Source organism: Hemiscyllium ocellatum, chromosome 10, assembly GCF_020745735.1.
Source record: "Hemiscyllium ocellatum isolate sHemOce1 chromosome 10, sHemOce1.pat.X.cur, whole genome shotgun sequence".
NCBI lineage: Eukaryota > Metazoa > Chordata > Chondrichthyes > Orectolobiformes > Hemiscylliidae > Hemiscyllium > Hemiscyllium ocellatum.
The window spans coordinates 75,947,782-75,969,725 of NC_083410.1; the positions used below are offsets into that span (position 1 = coordinate 75,947,782).

The following is a 21,944-nucleotide window of genomic DNA, read 5'->3' on the forward strand; positions in this document are numbered from 1 at the left end:
ATCCTTGTAAATCTTTTCTGGACCCTTTAAAGTTTCAAAACATCCTTCCTATAGCAGAAAGACCTGAAGTGAAAGCAGTATTCCAAAAGTAACCTAACCAATGTCCTGTACAGCCACAACATGACCTCCCAGTTCTAACTCAGTGCATTGACCAATAAAGGCAAGCATACCAAGTGCTTTCTTCACTCTTCTGTCTTCCTGCAACTTTACTTTGAAGGAAGTATGAATCTGCACTCCAAGGACTCTTTGTTCAGCAGCACTCCCTAGGATCTTGGCTTTTAGTGTCTAAGTCCTGCCCTGATTTATTTTTCCAAGATGCATCAGCTCACATTTATCTAAATTAAAATCCATCTATCACCCCTCAGTCCATTGGCCTATCTGATCAAGGTCCCATTGTGCTCTAAGGTAGCCTTCATCACTGGCCACTACACCTCCAATTTTGGTGTCAACTGCAACTTACTAACCAAACTCCCTATGTTCATGTCCAAATCACTTATATAAATGATGAAAAACGGAACCAGCACTGATCTTTATGGCACACTGCTCATCACAGGCCTTGGGTTTGAAAAACAATCTTCCACCACCAACCTCTGTCTTCTAACTTCAAGCCAGTTCTGTATCCAAATGACTAGTTATCCCTATATTCCATGAGATTTAACCTTGTTAACCAGTCTACCATGAGGAACCTTGTCAGTTGCCTGACTGAAGTCTATACAGACAACACCCATCGTTTTTGCCATATTGACTGTACGATTGAAATGAATGCAAAGATTGATTCATTGAATGAATCAGTACTCTTTGAAACTCCTTCAAAAAACTCACGTTAGGGAGACATGATTTCCCACACACAAAGCCATGTTGACAATCCCTAATCAGTCCTTAACTTTCCAAATCGTATAAATCCTGTCCCTCTGGATCCACTCCAACAACTTGCCCACTACTGATACAAGGCTCACCAGTCTATACTTCCTATCTTTCTTAAATAATCGCACCACATTAGCCAACCTCCGGTCTTCTGGCACCTCACCTATGACTATCGATGATATAAATATCGGAGCAAGGGGCCCAACAATCACATCCCTAACTTCCCTCACGGTTCTTAGGCACACCTGGTCAGGCTGATGAAGGGCTTCCTGATGAAGGGTTTATGCCCGAAACATTGAATTTCCTGTTCCTTCGATGCTGCCTAGCCTGCTGCGCTTTTCCAGCAACACATTTTCAGCTTTCACACCTGATCAGGTCCCAGGGATTTATCCACCTTTGTGCATTTTAAGACATCCAGCACCTCTTCCTCTGTAATATGGACATTTTTCAGGATGTTGTTTTTTCCCCCACATTCTATATCTTGCATATGCTTCTTCCATATGCATCTCCATCATCTCCTGCAGTTCCACACATAGCGGCCTTGCTGATCTTTAAGGGACCCTATTCTCTCCCTCGTTATTCTTTTATCATTTATGTATTTGAATTGAATTGAATTTATTGTCACTTGTACCGAAGCACAATGAAAAGCTCTGTCTTGTGAGCAATACAGGCAGATCACAGAGTTAAGTAGCATAGATAGTAAATAATAGGTAAACAGCGGGAAAAACAAAAACACTAGCATAAGAGAATGTTAAGTGTTTGTGAGACCATTCAGTATTCTGACAATAGTGGGGTAGAAACTGTTTTGAAACCAGCTAGTGCATGTGTTTAGGCTTCTGTACCTTCCCCTCGATGGTAGAGGTTATACAAAAACATTGCCAGGGTGGGATGGATCTTTGAGAATGCTGGTGGCCTTTCCTTAACAGCAGGCCTGGTAGATGGATTCTATTGATGGGAGGTTGGCTTTTGTGATTCTCTTGGCTGTGTTCACCATTCTCTGTGATCATCTCCGATCTTGAATGGTGCAGTTGCCATGCCAGGTAGTGATACATCTAGACAGAATGCTCTCGATGGCGCACCTATAAAAGTTAGCAAGAGTCTTCACCGTTATGCCAAATTTAGAATTCTTTTAGATTCTCCTCAACCCTATTTGCCAAATCTGTCTCATGTTCCCTTTTAGTCCACGTCATTTTCCTCTTAAGTATACTTTTATTGCCTTTATGCCCTTCTGGTGATTCTCTCTATTCCAGCTGTCTGCATCTGACATGTGTCTTCTTTTTCTTGACCTTAACTTCCTGAGTCATCCTGCATTCCCTACAATTACCAGTCTTACCCTTCACCCTAACAGGAACATACTGTCTCTGGACCCTTGTTATCTCATTTTTGAAGGCTTCCCATTTTCCAGCCATCCCTCGACCAGCAAATATTGCCCCCAATAAATTATTGAAATTTCCTGCCTAATACTTTCAAAATTGACGTTCCTCCAATTTAGAATTGTAAATTCTAAATCTTGTCTATCCTTTTCCATCACTATTTTAAAAACTAATAGAAGTATGAACACTTGACCCAAAGTGCTCCCCTTTGATATCTCGGTTACCTGCCCTACCTTATTTTCCAAGAGTAGCTCATGTTGTACTCCTGCTTTAGTAGGTACATCCACATACTGAATCAGAAAATTTTCTTATATTCACTTAACAAATTGCTCTCCATCCAAACCCTTGACACTATGGCAGTCTCAGTCTATGTTTAGGGAGTTAAAACTCCCTACCGTTACCACCTCATGATTCTTACAGATTACTGAGATCTCTACATTTTTTTTCTCAATTTTTCACTGACAATTTGGGGGAGGGGGGTTGTGGAGGTGATTATCATTTTCTTATTTCTCAGTTCCATGCAAATAACTTCACCCTGGATGTACCCTCAGGAATATCCTCCCTAAGTACAACTGTAATATTATCACTAAAAAAAAACCTCCCCTTCCTCTCTTGTCCTTGTTGTGCTTCCCATAGCATTTGTGTCCTGGAACATTAAACTGTCTATCCCTGAGCCATGTCTCTGTAATCGCTATGATATCCCAGTCCCATGTTCCCAACCATACCCTTAGGACACCTGCCTTACCTGATAGGCCAGTTGCATTGAAAGAAACGCAATTTAATTTATCAGTCCTACCTCATTCTCTGTTTTGTTCCTGTTGCCTTAACTGTTTGACTTGCCCCTGTTCCCAATTGCGCCAGTCTCAGACCCTTTCTCACTATCTCCCAGGGTCCCATCCCCCACCAGTTAAAATCATCCCGAGCAGCTCTAGCAATTCTCTCCAGTAGACACACAGGAGATTGGAAGAACACAGCATCAGTAGGTGGAGAAGTTGACGTTTCGGGTGTAAACTCTTCTTCAGGAGTGGGAGCAGCTGTAAGGTGAGCAGCAGATAAAGGGGGTTGGGAGTGCAGGATGGTGAGGTAGAGGGTAAAAGCTGGTTGGTTGATGAAAGGAATGAGTCTGTTTGATGGCAAGGAGGAAGGGCCGATGAGAGGAATGGGAGGGAGTGGGGAGGTACTGGGAAGGGAGTTGGGTGATGGGAAGGGAGTGAAGGGCGATTCTGCCTTGATTTCCTTGGGATAGGGAGTTTAGAGCAGTGAAATGGGGAATGGAGACTGTCTCTAGCAAATCTCTTCACCAGGTACATTAGTCCCCTTCCAATTACCGCTTTAAGCTGTAATCTGATCCTCTTATACAAATCAATTCTACCCAGAAGAGATTCCAAGTATCCAAAAGTGGGAATCTTTCTCCCCTGTACCTGCTCCGCAGCTACACCTTCATCTGCTCTACCCTTCTATTTTTACTCTCACTAGCTTGAGGCACCAGTCGTAATCCAAATGCTACTACCCTTGAGGACATACTTCTAAAATTCTTGCCTGACTTCCAATGTTCTCTCCTCAGAACCTTGTGTGTTTATCTTCCTATGGTGTTAGTTCCCATGTGTACAATGACCTACTGCTGGTCCTTCTCCCTTTTGATAAATACTGCACCCTTTCTGAGATATCTTTGAGCCTGGCACCAGGGAGGCAGCACCAGGCGGAAATATTTCTCTGTACTTCTGAGACACCTGTCACAATCAATCACTTGGAACATGAAATACTCCTTGTTGTATTAGAGCCAGCCTTGGTACCAGAAACCTGATTGTCAGTGCTACATTCTACTACATTTTCCAAAAGAGCATTCTTATTTGACATGGGAATAGCCACAGGAGACTCCTATACTCTCTGCCAACCTCTTCTACCTTTCCTGGAGGTAATCCAACTATTTGACTGTATCTGTGGTTTTTCTCTTTCCTGCAACTGCCATCCATCACACCCACTAGCTCCTATAAATTCCTCATTGCTTCTAACTGCTGGTCCAACCAATCCATGTAATCCGATAGGATTTACAGCCAAACACACTTACTGCAGATATAATCATCAGTAACATGGAAGTTCTCCCTAATGTCCCAGATTCAACAGGAAGAGCACATCACTCTACTAAAGGCCATCTTTGTATCTTAACAATCTATAGATCCAGAAAATAGTGCAGTCTCACTTCTCTAAAAACACTGCTCCAGGCTAATTTAATACCTATGTTTACATTTTCAAAGTTTAATCAAAAGACATCTCAATAAAACATATAATTAAAAAAAACCCACTCTACTCACTATTGTACATTTGCACAAAAAAAGTAAGGTTACACTTTAAAATTGGCCACTTAGCTCTTCCCTGGCTCTGTGCTCCCCTTCACAGGTTTCTATTAGGTCAGCTGTGAATTTCACTGTTTGTTTGTTTATTTTTCTTAGAAGGAACTCCTATGTCCAGAGCTATTTGAAATTTAACAGCAGATGCAGTCAGCTGTGCAGATTCACTGCCTGACCACACAGCTTTGCAGGTTTATTTCTCCCTTTGTTTCACCTTCCATGTGATCCCTGCTTTGGTCTCTGTTCCTCACTTTTTAAAATCCTTTCTTTTCTTTACTGAAGTTCCAAAACAATGCAACAGCTCATAAACCAGTAATTACTGCTCCTAAAATTCAATGTAGTCAGCTCCAAAACTGGAAATACCTCAAAGAAGCAGCTCTTTCCCATCTATTTCCCATCTTCCATCTTGGATTAGAATCCGCAAACTGTAATTATTCAGAGTACCAAAAGGTGGGAAGTGGTATTCCTCAATTTCAGTACTGATGTTTTCAGATTGCATTAACAATTTGGACTTTGGAATCTAATGAACAATGTTTAAATTTGCAGACCGAGCCAAATTATGCATGTGGGAAGCAACCAATATTTTAAGAAACTTACAGAATGGGCAAATAATTCACAAATTAACAGAGATAAATATGCAAAAGTATTTTTTGGTAGAAAGAATAGAGAGATCACATTGTATTTTGAAGGCACAGATTTATGTGTGGTAGAGGAATAAAGGGATATCAAAAACATCAATTGTGAAAAACAGGCCTTATACTAAACTTCAATCAAACTTTGTTTGAATCTCACTTGTGCAGTTGTGCAGTTCTGGTCACCATATTATAAAAAGGTTATAAAGATAGTGAAGATGTTTCAGAGAAACTTATAGGGGTGAGATCAGAAATGTGTGGAGAATAATACCAGGACATGATTGATATACTGGGTTTAATTTCTCTTGGAAGGCTGAGAGTTCGCCCAATTTATAATTTAGAGGTATAATTTACAATTATAAAGATATCAATCTTTTTATAATTTAAAATTTGAATATAATTACTCTTGTTTGAAGGACATAACTAGAGGCCACCAATTTATATAGTCACCAAGAAATCCAAGCAGGAATTCAGAAGAAACATCGTTATCCAAAATTAGCGAGGCTGTTGAACTCACTATAACCGGGAGGGAGTGGATGAAGCAAAATAACATTGAAACATTTAAACTGGATGGCATATGAGGGAGAGTGATAATGTTATAATTAAATTCAGAAAGGTGATAGAAGGCATGACTCAAGCACAAATTCTGGCATGGATTGATTGAGCAGCATGGCCTGCTTCTATGTTGTATCTTCAATGGAGTCCTATGTATGTTTTAAGCACTCAAAATGTCTTCTGTGTAACGGCAGCTACTTTATTCTATTGAATAATTGACATTTTTTTAATCGTAAAAAGTTTATAACGGGGTGTGATGCTGTTTAGAAGCTTGCTGCGGACTCAATGTGCCAAATCATCTCTGTCTGCACTCTAGGGATTCTATGATGCTTTGTCATCCCTTTGCTGCCGCATTGGGGTATAGTCACATGATCTTATTGAACAAACAACTGAAAACCCTTCAAACTAAAGAAGAAGCCCTTGTTAGTTGAAACCAAAATAGCAATTGGTGGCAAATAGATTGGTGTGGGAAACAGGGATTCCATTTCATGGGACATTGGCATCGGTTTTGGAATGGAAGGGATCTGTACTGATGAACGGTCTCCACTTAGACCGATCTGGAACCAGTGTTATGGTTAAATGGATAAATAGGTGGTCAATAGGTCTTTGTGAGTCAAGGGTGAAGGGAAAGGGAAAGCAACAATGAGTGTGGAGCCAAGTAGAAAGATAAGCAGCAGGTTAGCATGTGTGCAGGGTTTAAGTTCAAGGAACCAAGGAATGAAGCAAGAAGGAAGGATAACTTAGGACATATTACCAGAGATGTTGGGAATAGAGTCATAGAGTCATAGAGATGTACAGCATGGAAACAGACCCTTTGGTCCAACTCATCCATGCTGACCAGATATTCCAACCTAATCTAGTCCCATCTGCCAGCACCCAGCCCATATCCCTCCAAATTCTTCTTATTCATATACCCAACCAAATTCCTCTTAAATGTTGCAATTGTACCAGCCTCCACCACTTCCTCTGGCAGTTCATTCCATACGCCTACCACCCTCTGCATGAAAAAGTTGCCCCATAGGTCTCTTTTATATATTTCCCCTCTCACCCTAAACCTATGCCCTCTACTTCTGGACTCCCTAACCCCAGGAAAAATATTTTGTCTATTTATCCTATCCATGCCCCTCATAATTGTGTAAACCTCCATAAGGTCACCCTTCAGTCTCCGATGCTCCAGGTAAAACAACCCCAGCCTGTTCAGCCTCTCCCCTAGCTCAAAGTCTCAAACCCTGGCAACATCCTTGTAAATCTTTTCTGAACCCTTTCAAGTTTCACAACATCTTTCCCATAGGAAGACCAGAATTGCATGCAATATATTCCAACAGTGGCCTGACCAATGTCCTGTACAGCCGCAACATGATCTCCCAACTCCTGTACTCAATACTCTGACCAATAAAAGAAAGCATACCAGAATCCTTCACTATCCTATCTAATGGTGACTCCACTTTCAAGGAGTTATGAACTTGCACTCCAAGGTCTCTTTGTTCAGCAACACTGTCTACAACCTTACCATTAAATGTATAAGTCCTGCTAAGATTTGCTTTCCCAAAATGCAGCACCTCATACTTATCTGAATTAAACTCCATCTGCCATTTCTCAGCCCATTTGGCCCATCTAATCAAGATCCTGTTGTAATCTGAGGTAACCCTCTTCTCTGTCCACTACACCTCCAATTTTGGTGTCATCTGCAAACTTACTAACTGTACCTCTTATGCTCGCATCCAAATCATTTACGTAAATGACAAAAAGTAGAGGACACAGCACCGATCCTTGTGGCACTCCACTGGTCACAGGCCTCCAGTCTGAAAAGCAACCCTCCACCACCACCCTCTGTCTTCTACCTTTGACCCAGTTCTGTATCCAAATGGCTAGTTCTCCCTTTATTCCATGAAATCTAACCTTGCTAATCAGTCTCCCATGGAGAACCTTGTCAAACGCCTTACTGACGTCCATATACATCACACTTACCGCTCTGCCCTCATCAATCCTCTTTGTTACTTCTTCAAAAAACTCAATCAAGTTTGTGGGACAAGATTTCCCATGCATAAAGCCATGGTGACCATCCCTAATCAGTCCTTGCCTTTCCAAATACATGTATATCCTGTCCCTCAGGATTCCCTCCAACAACTTGCCTACCACCGATGTCAGGCTCACTGGTCTATAGTTACCTGCTTGTCCTTACTACCCTTCTCTACCACGTTAGCGAACCTCCAGTTTTCCAGCACCTCACCTGTGACTATCAATGATACAAATATCTCAGCAAGAGGCTCCCTTCTCTAGCTTCCCACAGAGTTCTAGGGTACACCTGATTAGGTCCTGGGGATTTATTCACCTTTATGCATTTCAAGACACCCAGCACTTCTTCCTCTGTAATATGTACATTTTGCAAGGTGTCACCATCTATTTGGCTACTTTCTATATCTTCCATATCTCATGAGGTTAAGAAAATTAGCATTAAGGCACTTTATCTAAATGCTTGTAGTATATATAACAAAGCAGATGAATTAACAGCACAAATCATCATGAATGATTATGGTGTGGTAGGCATCACAGAGACTTGATTGCACTGGGTTCAGGGCTGGCAGTTAAACATTCAAGAATTTACAACTTATCGAAAAGACATGGAGATGGGTGGGTGGGTAGGGGTGGGGGGTGGGAGGAGGTTGCCTTGTTAGTTAAGAATCGCACTGAATGATGATATGGAGTCTGTGTGGGTGGAGTTGAGGAACCACAAAGGCAAAAAAAAATCATCATGGTAGTTATGCACAGACCTCCCAGCAGTGGTCAGGACCAGGGACACAAGATGTTCCAGGAAATAGATAGGGCATGTCAGAAAGGTAAGGTTACGGTGATCATGGGGGACTTAAATATGCAAGTGGATTGGGTGAATAATGTTGCTGCTGGATTCAAAGAATTCATGGAATGCTCACAGGATGGCTTTTTGGAACAGCTTGTGATGGAGCCCACAAGGGATCAGGCTATTCTGGACTTAGTTCTTTGTAATGACCAGACTTTATAAAAGATCTTAAAGTAAGGGAAGTCTTAGGAAGCAGCGATCATTGTATGGTAGAGTTCAGTCTGTACTTTGAAAGAGAGAAGGCAAGATCAGATGTAATGGTGTTACAGTTAAATAAAGGTAATTACAGGGGCATGTGAGAGGAACTGACGAAAATCGACTGGAAGCAGAGCCTAGTGGGGAAGACAGTAGAGCAACAATGGCAGGAGTTTCTGGGTGTAATTGAGGACACAGTACAGACATTCATCCCGCAGAAAAGAAAGATTATCCGGGGAGCGGTTAGACAGCCATGGCCGAGAAAGGACACCAGGAAATGTCTCAAAGAGAAAGAGGGAGCCTATAAAGAGTACTGGGAAATTGAAGATTGGGAAGACTGCAAAAACAAAAAGAGGATAGCAAAGAAAGAAATGAGGAAGGAAAGGATCAAATATGAAGGTAACCTCACCAACAATATTAGCAATGATACTAAAGGTTACTTTCAATACATAAGAAACAAACGAGAGGCAGAAGTAGAAATTAGGGAGCTCCAGTTGATGCTGGAAGGCTGGTGCTGTGAGATAAGGAAATAGTTGAAGAACTTAATAAGTACTTCACAGTGGAAGACATGAATAATATCCCAACAATTAAGGAGAGTCGGGGTATGGTAGCCATTACAAAAAAGAAAGTGCTAGAAAAGCTAAAAAGTCTAAAAATTGATAAATTGGCCCTGATGGGCTACATCCTAGAGTTCTGAGAGAGGTGGCTTAGGAAATGGCAGAAGCACTGACTATGATCGTTAAAAAATCACTGGAGTCAGGGAAAGTCTCAGCTGATTGGAAGTTTGCTTTTATAATGCCCTTGTTCAAGAAAGGATCAAGATAAAAGCTGGAAAATCTTTTGGTTAGGCCAATTAGCCTAACCTCAGTTGTAGGTAAAATTCTAGAATCCATCGTCAAGGTTGAAAATTCAAAATTCTTGGAAGTGCAGTGTCGGATTAGAACAAGTCATCATGGATTTATAAGGGGAGATCATGCCTGACAAACCTGTTAGAATTCTTTGAAGAGATAACAAGTAGGTTCGACTCAGTGGATGTCATTTATCCAGACTTCCAAAAGGCCTTTGATTAGATGTCTCATGGGAGGCTGCTGAGTAACGTGAGAGCCCATGGTGTTCAAGGTGAGCTACTGGCATCAATTGGGGATTGGTTGTCTGACAGAAAATAGAGACTTGGGATGAAAGGTTCTTTTTCAGAATGGTAGCTGGTGACAAGTGGGGTCCTGCAGGGTTCAGTGTTGGGGCTGCAGCTGTTCACTTTATATATTAATGATCTGGATGAAGAGACAGGGGGCATTCTGGTGACGTTCGCTGATGATACGAAGTTAGACGGACAGGCAGGTAGTACTGAGGAGGTGGGTAGGCTGCAGAAACATTTACTGCTGAAAATGTGTTGCTGGTTAAAGCGCAGCAGGTCAGGCAGCATCCAAGGAACAGGAAATTCGACGTTTCGGGCAAAAGCCCTTCATCAGGAATGAGGAAAGTGTGTCCAGCAGGCTAAGATAAAAGGTAGGGAGGAGGGACTTGGGGGAGGGGCGATGGAGATGTGATAGGTGGAAGGAGGTCAAGCTGAGGGTGATAGGCCGGAGTTGGGTGAGGGCGGAGAGGTCAGGAAGAAAATTGCAGGTTAGGAGGGCAGTGCTGAGTTCGAGAGAATCGACTGAGACAAGGTGGGGGGGAGGTGAAATGAGGAAACTGGAGAAATCTGAGTTCATCCCTTGTGATTGGAGGGTTCCCAGGCGGAAGATGAGGCGCTCTTCCTCCAACCGTCGTGTTGTTATGTTCTGGCGATGGAGGAGTCCAAGGACCTGCATGTCCTTGGTGGAGTGGGAGGGAGAGTTAAAGTGTTGAGCCAAGGAGTGGTTGGGTTGATTGGTCCGGGCGTCCCAGTGGTGTTCCCTGAAGCGTTCCGCAAGTAGGCGGCCTGTCTCCCCAATATAGAGGAGGCCACATCGGGTGCAGCGGATGCAATAGATGATGTGTGTGGAGGTGCAGGTGAATTTGTGGCGGATATGGAAGGATCCCTTGGGGCCTTGGAGAGAGGTAAGGGAGGAGGTGTGGGCGCAAGTTTTGCATTTCCTGCGGTTGCAGGGGAAGGTGCCGGGAGTGGAGGTTGGGTTGGTCGGGGGTGTGGACCTGGCGAGGGAGTCACGAAGGGAGTGGTCCTTGCGGAACGCTGATAGGGGAGGGGAGGGAAATATATCCCTGGTGGTGGGGTCTGTTTGGAGGTGGCGGAAATGACAGCGGATGATACACTGTATACCGAGGTTGGTGGGGTGGTCAGCACCGACCTCATAACCTGCAATTTTCTTCCTGACCTTTCCGCCCCCACCCAATTCCGGCTTATCACCCTCAGCTTGACCTCCTTCCACCTACCACATCTCCATCGCCCCTCCCCTAAGTCCCTCCTCCCTACCTTTTATCTTAGCCTGCTGGACACACTTTCATCATTCCTGATGAAGGGCTTTTGCCCGAAACATCGAATTTCCTGTTCCTTGGATGCTGCCTGACCTGCTGTGCTTTAACCAGCAACACATTTTCAGCTCTGATCTCCAGCATCTGCAGACCTCACTTTTTACTTGCAGAAACATTTAGACAGTTTAGGAAAGTGGTCCAGGAAATGGCGAATGGAATTCAATGTGAGTAAAATGAGGTCTTGCAGTTTGGAAAAACGAATACAGGCCTGGACTATTTTTTAAACGATGAGAAACTTCATAAAGCCAAAGTACAAAGGGATCTGGGAGTACTAGTCCAGGATTCTCTAAAGGTTGAGTCCATGATTAAGAAAGCAAATTTAATGTCACTTATCTCAAGAGGGTTGAAATATAAAAGCAGCGATGTGCTTCTGAGACTTATAAAGTTCTTTAGGTCTCATTTAGAATACTGTGTCCAACTTTGGGCCCCATACCTCAGGAAGGACATACTGGCACTAGAGCGTGTCCAGTGGAGATTCACACATTCAGATAATCCCTGGAATGGTAGGCCTACTGTATGATGATCGGCTAAGGATCCTGGGACTGTATTCATTAGAGTTTAGAAGGTCGAGGGGAGATCTAATAGAAACTTACAAGATAATGTATGGCTTAGAAAGGGATTGCTGGAAAGTTATTTCCATTAGGCGGGGAGACAAAGACCCATAGCCTAAAAATTAGAGGTGGTCAATTTAGAATGGAAATGAGGAGATATTTCTTCAGCTAGAGAGTGGTGGACCTGTGGGATTCATTGTTATGGAGCGCAGTGGAGGCTGGGACGTTGGGTATCTTCAGAGATTGATAAATTCTTGATCTTGCAAGGAATTAAGGGCTACGGGGAGAGTTGTGGGTAAGTGGAATTTAAACACCCATCAGCTATGATTAAATGGTGGAGTGGACTTGATGGGCCGCATGGCCTTGCTTCCACTCCTATGTCTTATGGTTTTATGGTCTTATGGAATGCCAGAAGATATAAATGAGGAACAGAATCAACCAGGTTCAAAATCATTCACCCTCCTTCCTAGGTGATTGGTTATACAGAAAGTGCAAATTGGCAAAGCGATAAGAAAATTAAGGAAGTAAAGGAATGGTGCAGAAAACAGGTGCTCTGTTCTGTGGGGTACTGGCATTAGTACCAAACTGGAATGAATTGTACCATTGTGACATGGTTTACCTGAACCAATCTGGGACCAGTATCCTAGTAGAAAGAACTAAATAGGGTGGTCACAAGGACTTTGAACTGGTAATTGTGGGGAAGAGCTTGGATGACATCAATACAATTTCAAAAGTACGTAACAGGATAGAGAGTAAGAAAACTGTTAGGATTCCTACTTCAGATATGGCAAACAATGACAAAACTCAAAAATATCTATTGATTAAACTACAATAGAAAAATAATAAACAGGTGAATAAAGCATAAGAGCCAAAGAACAGTTTAGAATATATGGCCTGAATAAGAGTTCTATATACAAATTCAGAGAGTATAACAAATAAGTTAAGTGAGCTGCAGATGCAAATTCAAATTGGAGATTATGATACAGTAGCTGTTATTGAGACATGGCTGCAGGATAGTCAGGACTGGAGGCTAAATATACCAGGTTATAAGATTTATTGGACAGATAGGGAAAATTGAGGAGTTGGAATAGCCTTAATGATTAAAAACAATATTTCTTCAATGATAGGGGTTAATACAATGTGGAGAAAGCATTCAGTGCAGACTATAGTTAGAATTGAAGAGCAGTAAAGTTGTATACAGACCCCCTGGCAGCATGTCTGAAATGCTGTAATGTATAAATGCAGAACATAAAACAGTACAACACAGGAATAGGCCCTTTGACCCCACTATCTGTGCCAATCTAAACTAATCCCATCTGCCTGCATTTGGACTGTATCCCTGTATTCCTTGACTGTTTATGTGTTTGTCTAAATGCCTCTTTAACTTTGCTAATATATCTGCTTTAGATTAGATTCCCTACAATATGGAAGCAGGCCCAACAAGTCCACACCAACCCTCTGAAGAGTAACCCACTCAGACCCTACCCTATATTTACCCCTGACTAATGCACCTAACACTATGGGCAATTTAGCATTACCAACTCACCTAACCTGCACACCTTTGGATTGTGGGAGAAAACCAGAGCACCTGGAGGAAACCCATACAGACATGGGGTGAATGTGCAAACTCCACACAGACACTCACCTGAGGCTGGAATCAAGGCCGGGCCCCTGGTGCTGAGGCAGCAGTGCTAACCACTGAGCCACCATGCCACCCCAAATGGACAAGGTTTCTGTTCTCAACAAAAGTGACTATTTATTATAAATAAATGTTCTCACTACAGGTAAATAATTATGAATCATCAGCATATAACTCTTCCAGTTAAAACTCTAAGCTTGCTATAAAATCCCCCTCTACACATGCACCGAGTCAGTAGAAAGTGAGGATTGTAGATGCTGGACATCAGAGTTGAGAGTGTGGTCCTGGAAAAAAACAGCAGGTCAGGCAGCATCCGAGGAGCAGGAGAATTGATGTTTCGGGCATAAGCCCTTCATAGAGTCAGGCATGAACTGACACATAAAAGGGTTGGAAGGAAAGCAGTTTAGTGGCCTCTGTCTGCTAGTATTTCTGAGGCAATCCTTTTGCTGATCAGAATACCGTTTCTTTGTCTCCTTTCTCCATATACTTTCACTTGTTTGCAGGAGGCACAGGTGACTGGTTCAACTCATAAAGTTCTTTGACGTATCAATTAAAAGTCAGAGCTCACAGCAGCTGGAAAAGAAAAAGAAAAACAGGCTGTCTACACGCTTTGGATGCTTTTACTGCAGAGCAAAAATAACTCATTCCCCACAGCGATTCAATGGTTTTGACAAAGCATTCACACCCTCAAGCTTTTCAGCTACTTGAGAGCCAATCACAGTTGTTAGGAGGGAGAAGGCCTTTGTCATTGATAACTGGCCACTAGTTCAGGAACTAAGCAGCTGCTTGTTGCCAGCCAAAACTTCATTTGTGTAAACCCTTGGCTTTAGCTTACCTTCCATGACCGCTTGATCAAATATCTGTGTACACAGTATTTACAAAAATTTTGTCAGGTTACTTGCTTTTAAAAAGTGCAGCAAACCTTCAGCAATCTTTGGTTTCTCAAAAAGTTCTTTCCCAAGTTTTTACATTAAAAATAAGGGATCACCCATTCTAGATAGATAAAGCGAAACATTTTCTCAAAGATGAGCCTTTGAAACTATTTTCCTGAAAAGATAATGGAGGCAGAAAGATTGAAATTATAAGGAAAGCATAGATAAATTTTTGATTACTGAGGGAGTGAAAGATTATTTGTGTTAGATAGAAATATTGAGTAATCAGGTCAGGCATGATCTTATTGAAGAGCAGACTTGAGAGCTGTGTGGCCTATCTCTATTCATATATGTTTGCCTGTGAATTCAGGAACTTACAAGTTAACAGCACAATGGCTGTACTTTAAAAATCACCAATGATAAGGGAACCCAGCACATTATGTAAACAGCAAGTTTGAAGTAGTTATATCCATTTTCAGCCTCCTTCTGAGGACCCCAGCATCACAAATGCCAGTCTCCAACTAATTTGATTCATTCCATGTGAAATCAAGAAATGGCTGAAGACCTGTAGCAAGGGTTCTGACAGCATTCCAGCAATAGTAATGAAAATCTGTGGTCTAGAACAAGCTGTGCCCCTAACTAAGCTGTTCCAGTACAGCAACGACATTGACCCTTCCTGAAAATATTGAGAATTGCCCAGATACATCCTATGCACAAAAAGCTGGACACACTCAACCAGCTAATTACCACCCTATCAGTCTACTCTCAATTATTGGCAAAGGAAAGGCTGAGGGACATGAGGCTGTTTTTGTTAGAGAGAAGATGGTTGAGAGGTGACTTAATAGAGACATATAAGATAATCAGACGATTAGGTAGGGTGGACAGGGAGAACCTTTTTCCAAGTATAGGAACGGCAAGCACGAGGAGACATAGCTTTAAATTGAGGGGTGATAGATATAGGACAGATGTCAGACGTACTTTCTTTACTCAGAGAGTAGTAAGGGTATGGAATGCCTTGCCTGTAACAGTAGTAGATTCACCACCTTTAAGGACATTTAAGTCGGCATTGGACAAGCATATGGATATACATGGAATAGTGTAGGTTAAATGGGCTTCAAATTGGTATGACAGTTCGGCGCAACATCGAGGGCCGAAGGGCCTGTACTCCGCTGTAATGTTCTATGTTCCAAATGGAAATGTTTGACAACAGTGCTATTGAGAGGCATTTCCAAAGGAATAGCCTTCTCACTGACAGGCAGGTTGGATTCTGCCAAGTTCACTCAGTTCCTGATCTTCTTGCAGATTTAGTTTAAGCATGCACTCCTAAGATGTTGTGAGAGTGAATGCTCATAATATCAAAGATTTTGGATTAGTGGTGCTGGAAGAGCACAGCAGTTCAGGCAGCATCCAAAGTGCAGCGCAATCGACGTTTCGGGCAAAAGCCCTTCATCAGGAATAAAGGCAGTGAGCCTGAAGCGTGGAGAGATAAGCTAGAGGAGTGTGGGGGTGGGGAGAAAGTAGCGTAGAGTACAATGGATGAGTGGGGGAGGGGATGGAGGTGATAGGTCAGGGAGGAGAGGGTGGAGTGGATAGGTGGAAAAGGAGATAGGCAGGTAGGACAAGTCCAGACAAGTCATGGGGACAGTGCTGAGTTGGAAGTTTGGAACTAGGGTGAGGTGGGGGAAGGGGAAATGAGGAAACTGTTGAAGTCCACATTGATGCCCTGGGGTTGAAGTGTTCCGAGGTGGAAGATGAGGCGTTCTTCCTCCAGGCGTCTGGTGGTGAGGGAGCGGTGGTGAAGGAGGCCCAGGACCTCCATGTCCTCGGCAGAGTGGGAGGGGGAGTTGAAATGTTGGGCCACGGGGCGGTGTGGTTGATTGGTGCGGGTTCCTGGAGATGTTCCCTAAAGCGCTCTGCTAGGAAGCGCCCAGTCTCCCCAATGCAGAGGAGACCGCATTGAGATAAACGGATACAATAAATGATATTAGTGGATGTGCAGGTAAAACTTTGATGGATGTGGAAGGCTCCTTTAGGGCCTTGGATAGAGGTGAGGGAGGAGGCGTGGGCACAGGTTTTACAGTTCCTGCAATGGCAGGGGAAAGTGCCAGGATGGGAGGGTGGGTTGTAGGGAGGCATGGACCTGACCAGGTAGTCACCGAGGGAACAGTCTTTGCGGAAGGCGGAAAGGGGTGGGAAGGGAAATATATCCCTGGTGGTGGGGTCTTTTTGGAGGTGGCGGAAATGTTGGCGGATGATTTGGTTTATGCGAAGGTTTGTAGGGTGGAAGGTGAGCACCAGGACATTCTGTTCTTGTTACGGTTGGAGGGGTGGGGTCTGAGGGCGGAGGTGCAGGATGTGGACGAGATGCGTTGGAGGGCATCTTTGACCACGTGGGAAGGGAAATTGCGGTTTCTAAAGAAGGAGGCCATCTGGTTCTCTGGTAGCACTGGTGCTCCTGGGAGCAGATACGGCGGAGGCGGAGGAATTGGGAATACAGGATGGCATTTTTGCAAGAGGTAGGGCAGGACGAGGTGTAATCCAGGTAGCTATGTGAGTCGGTGAGTTTGTAAAAAATGTCAGTGTCAAGTCGGTCGTCATTAATGAAGATGGAGAGGTCCAGGAAGGGGAGGGAGGTGTCAGAGAGGGTCCAGGTAAATTTAAGGTCAGGGTGGAATGTTTTGGTGAAGTTGCTCAACCTCCTCGCGGGAGCACGAGGTGGCACCAATGCAGTCATCAATGTAGCAGAGGAAGAGGTGGGGAGTGGTGCCGGTGTAATTATGGAAGATCAACTGTTCCAATCCAGAATCTGGTTTCCAGCATCTGCAGTCATTGTTTTTACCATATCAAGGATTCCACCAAGTATGATATCAAGGAGCCCCGTATAACTGCAATCAATGGGAATCATGAGAAAATTCTATGCTATTTGGAGTCAGACTCGACACATAGGACAATGATTGTTCCTGTTGGATGGCAATCATCTCATCCTATCACTGCAGGGGTTTCTCAGGGTAGAGACCTAGGTTCAACTGCCTTTAGCTCTTTTATCAATGACTGTTCTCCATGATGAGGTCAGATGTTGGGATGTTCCCTGATGATTGCATAATATTCAGCACCGTTCATAACTCTTCAGATACTGACACAGTCCATGTCCAAATGCTGCAAAACTTGGACAAAACCAGACTTAGGCTGGTAAGTAACAAGTAACATTCACACCTCTCAAGTGGCAGGCAATGACCAACTCCAACAAGACAGCATTTAACCGTTACTTCTAGACCTTCAATGGCATTAACCATCACTAAAATTTAAACTGTCAACATCCTGTGGGTTATCATTACCCAGGCTAAATTAGTCCAGCCAAATAAATAATGTGGCTGCAAGACCAGGTCAGATGCTAGGAATTCTGCAATAATAAGTGCTAGGAATTCTGCATTATATCTCCCCTGTGCCAACCCACCATCTACCAGGTACAGGTCAGAATTATTATGGGATACTTGTTTGGACGTTTGCAGCTCCAATGGCACTGAAGAGTTTTGATGCCATCCAGAACAAAGCAGCCCAATTGATTGGCACCCTACCCACAACCTTACACATTCATTCCCTTCAGCACTGATGTACAATGATAGCTGGGTGTACTTTGTACCGGATGTAATGCAGCAATTCAAACAGATCCTTAGACATCATATTTAAACCTGCAACCTTCACCAACTTGAAGGACAAGGTGCATAGGAGCATGACCATCTGTACATCCCCCTCCAAGTCATACACCATCCTGCCTTGAAACAATGGCGTTACCATTTTGTTACCATGTTTTCCAATAATTTGTACTGTAGCGGTTCAGGAAGATATCACCTTCAGTTTCTCAAAGGCAACTAGTATGGGCAATAAATCCTGGCCTAGCCAATTGTGGCTACATCTGTGATTTTAAAAAGAAATGTATTCACAGAATTGGATCAACATCCCAATTAACAGAGGTAGGTAAGTCTTCTAACCTACCAGCCTCAGCAACCATACTGCCGTGCTATCCACCAAACCCTCATTAACTCTCCTTCTCCTCAACATTCACCACCTTCACATATTCTTTTTTTGATTTGATATTCCTTTATATCATACCCACCATTTTCACTTTTTGTCAGCCCTCACCACTTCACCTTCTCATCAACATGCATCATCCTCCACTTTTCCTTTAACACTGATCTTGTTTGTGTCTCATTTACTTTGCTCTAAGTGGAGAGGATCTTTTCACTCCCTTTCACACTTTAATTTATACCTATTTTAAAGTTTGTTTTCTCTTTCACCATTATTAACAACCTCTTTGCTTTTTCATCGCATCTCTATTTCATCTGTTCCTTTCCCCTTTCTTCCGCCTCTGCCAAAAATATAAATAGAACATAGAACAATGCAGCACAGAACAGGCCCTTTAACCCTTGATGTTGCGCCAACCTGTGAACTAACCTAAGCCCATCCCTCTAAACTATCCCATCATCATCCATGTGCTTATCTAAGGACTGTTTAAATATGTGGCTGTGCTAACTACATTGGCAGGCAGGGCATTCCACACCCTTACCACTCTCTGCGTAAAGAACCTGCTTCTGACATATGTCTTAAATTTATCACCCCTCAGTTTGTAGCTATGCCCCCTCGTACAAGCTGATGTCATCATCCTAGGAAAAAGACTTTCACTGTCTACCATATCTAATCCTCTGATCATCTTGTATGTCTCTATCAATTCCCCTCTTAGCCTTCTTCTTTCCTATGAGAACAGACCCAAGTCTCTCAGCCCTTCCTCATAAGACCTTCCCTCCAGATCAGGCAACATCCTGGTAAATCTCCTCTGCAGCTTTTCCAATGCTTCCACATTCTTCCTGTAATGGGACGACCAGAATTGTACACAATATTCCAAGTGCAGCTTCATTAGTGTTTTGTATAGTTGCGGATGACATCACGGCTCTGGAACTCAATCCCTCTACCAATAAAACCTAACACACCAAGGAAAGATTATAAGAGATAGGATTTATAATCATCTAGCAAGCAACAATTTGATTGCAGATAGTCAACATGGTTTCGTTAAGGGCAGGTCATGTCTCACAAACCTAGTTGAGTTTTTTGAGAAGGTGGCCAAGCATGTGGATGAAAGTAGGACAGTTGACATGGTGTACATGGACTTCAGTAAAGCCTTTGATAAGGTTCCACATGGTAGGTTGTTGGAGAAAATGCAGAGGCATGAGATTGAGGGTAATTTAGCAGTTTGGATTTGAAACAGGCTCTCTGCAAGAAGGCAATGAGTGGTGGTTGATGTAAAGTATTCAGCCTGGAGTCCGGTTACTAGTGGTGCGCCAATGCAATCTGTTTTGGGACCACTGCTGTTTGTCATTTTTTACAAATGACTTAGACGCAGGTATAGGTGGATGGGTTGGTAAGTTTGCAGATGACATGAAAGTCGATAGAGGAATGGACAGTGTGGAAGAATGTTGTAGATTGCAGGGGCACTTGGATAAACTGCAGATTTGGGCTAAGAGGTGGCAAATGAAGTTCAATGCAGTTAAATGTGAGGTCATTCACTTTGGGACGAATAACAGGAAAGCAGAACACTAGGTCAATGGAAAGATTCATGGTAGTCTGGGTGCGCAGAGAGATCTTGGAGTCCATGTATATAGGTCCCTGAAAGTTGCCACATATGTTGATAATGCTGCTAAGAAGGCATATGGTGTGTTAGGTTTTATTGGTAGAGGATATAATTAACTGGGTCATCTCTACTGCCCTTCTTGAACAAGGGCACAACATTGGCAATCCTCCAGTCCTCTGGTATTAAACCTCTGGTATTAAATAACAAATTCCACTTTCTTTCAGTTCTGAAATGGAGTCGTACTGGACTCAAAACCTTAACTCTGTTCCTGTTTCCACAGATGCTGCCAGATCCACATCCTTCTTATAGTTTGGTAACCAGAACTACACACAATACTCCTAACTGACATCATATATACCTCCTTCATTTTCAAATAGTCATCTGTAATAATCATCTATGTTGTTTATAAATAATAATTGTCCATCACAGGGCCATATTTGTGAAGCTTTCCTGATAGTTCTAATAGTTTATGCAGGGAGTAATTGAGCTTCACAGACCAGAAAAATCCATGGTCTGAAATCAGTAACGGTTGTGATCAAGAAGATATAAATGGTTTCAGCATTCAACAACAGGGATGGGGTGTTGTAGTTTTCAAGGTTTCCTATTCCTGATTGATGATGATCTGTGTGTCCTGCTGAAAATTTACATTGATGCTGCTTGAGAATAGAAAAGGGTTTGGACTGGATATTACCCATGATTGAATAACTTGCTAGAACCCATTCTTACAATCAAATAACTTGCTCGAACCTGTTGTCAAGGCTCACATGGTGAATGATTACTGTGCAATTTAAGTATGGTGCAAGAAGGATTTCACTGTAGTGGAACTAAACTTCTGTGAAAGTGATAACCATTTATTGTTGAGCATGATGAAGATCAGTAAGGAAATGTGTTTATATATTGGATGCTATTGTAATGCTCTTTTATTTCTTGATATTTTTAGGTGACATTAATGGGAAATCTGAAGATTGAAAATCACACAGAGTGTCATTGTAGCACTTGTTACTATCACAAGTCCTAAAATGAGAACTTGAAGTGTATAAAAGTGTGTGTGCTCTTCATTGCTTCACATAAGTGGTTGCACAATGTAATAGTGGTAACTCCATGAATTTAAACTTGCATTACTATGTAACTGATCTGCTATGATAAATAAATAAATTTACCTTCTCAGATTTGTGTAAATTCACAATATCTATTGCCAAGCAACTATGTTTCTGTGCTTCATTTAAACTCATCATGCTTTGATAAACTGCGGCTTCATTTCAAGTTTATATATGAAGTATATATTTTGCTCTTAAAGGCAAAATCTGTGCAAATGGTAAAAGATTAGTGAACGACAGAGTGAGGCCCATAATAAACAAGCAGGATAAGCTGGTCACTGAAGCAAAGTGTGTGGAAGGGGTACTAAATTAGTATTTTGCTTCTGCCTTTACTAAATTAGAAAATTGTTACAATGGCCCAAATGAAAATGTGAGTGTTGAGAAACTGAAAAGTATTGTGATTGATAAAGAAAAGATTCTAAAAATCTGGCAGCATTCCATGTAGAGAAATTGCCAGGCCAAGGTGGAATGCATCCTAGATTGTTGGGAGAGGTGAGAGAACAAATTACGGAGTGATTAACAAAAACTTTCCTGACCTCTCTGAACACAGGATTAGTAACAGGCAACTGGAGGATTATAAATGTGACACTGTTGTTCAAGAAGTGGGTAAAAAAAAATCCAGAAACCTACAAACCTGTCAGTTTAACATCAATCGTGGGAAAACATATGGAGGCCGTAATGCAGGATAAGATAAATGTGCATTGAGGGGAAAATAAACTAACGCTAGACAGTCAACATGGCTTTGCCAAGGACAAGTCATGTCTGACAGATTTAGTTGAGTTTTTGATAATGTAACATAGACAATGGATGAGAGTAATGCTATGTATGTTGTATATTTGGACTTTCAGAGAGTATTTGATACGGTG

The 21,944-nt window shown here is 42.5% G+C and overlaps 1 protein-coding gene across 1 annotated transcript in view; it reads left to right on the forward strand.

Moving 5' to 3' along the window:
- LOC132819465 (glycoprotein hormones alpha chain-like) overlaps nucleotides 1-20,999 on the forward strand; it is a 36,393-nt gene extending 15,394 nt beyond the window's left edge. Inside the window, exon 3 of the mRNA XM_060830992.1 lies at nucleotides 20,922-20,999. Coding sequence (XP_060686975.1) covers nucleotides 20,922-20,999 — 78 coding nt within the window. The remainder of the gene's footprint in view (nucleotides 1-20,921) is intronic.
- The last annotated feature ends 945 nt before the right edge of the window (nucleotides 21,000-21,944 follow it).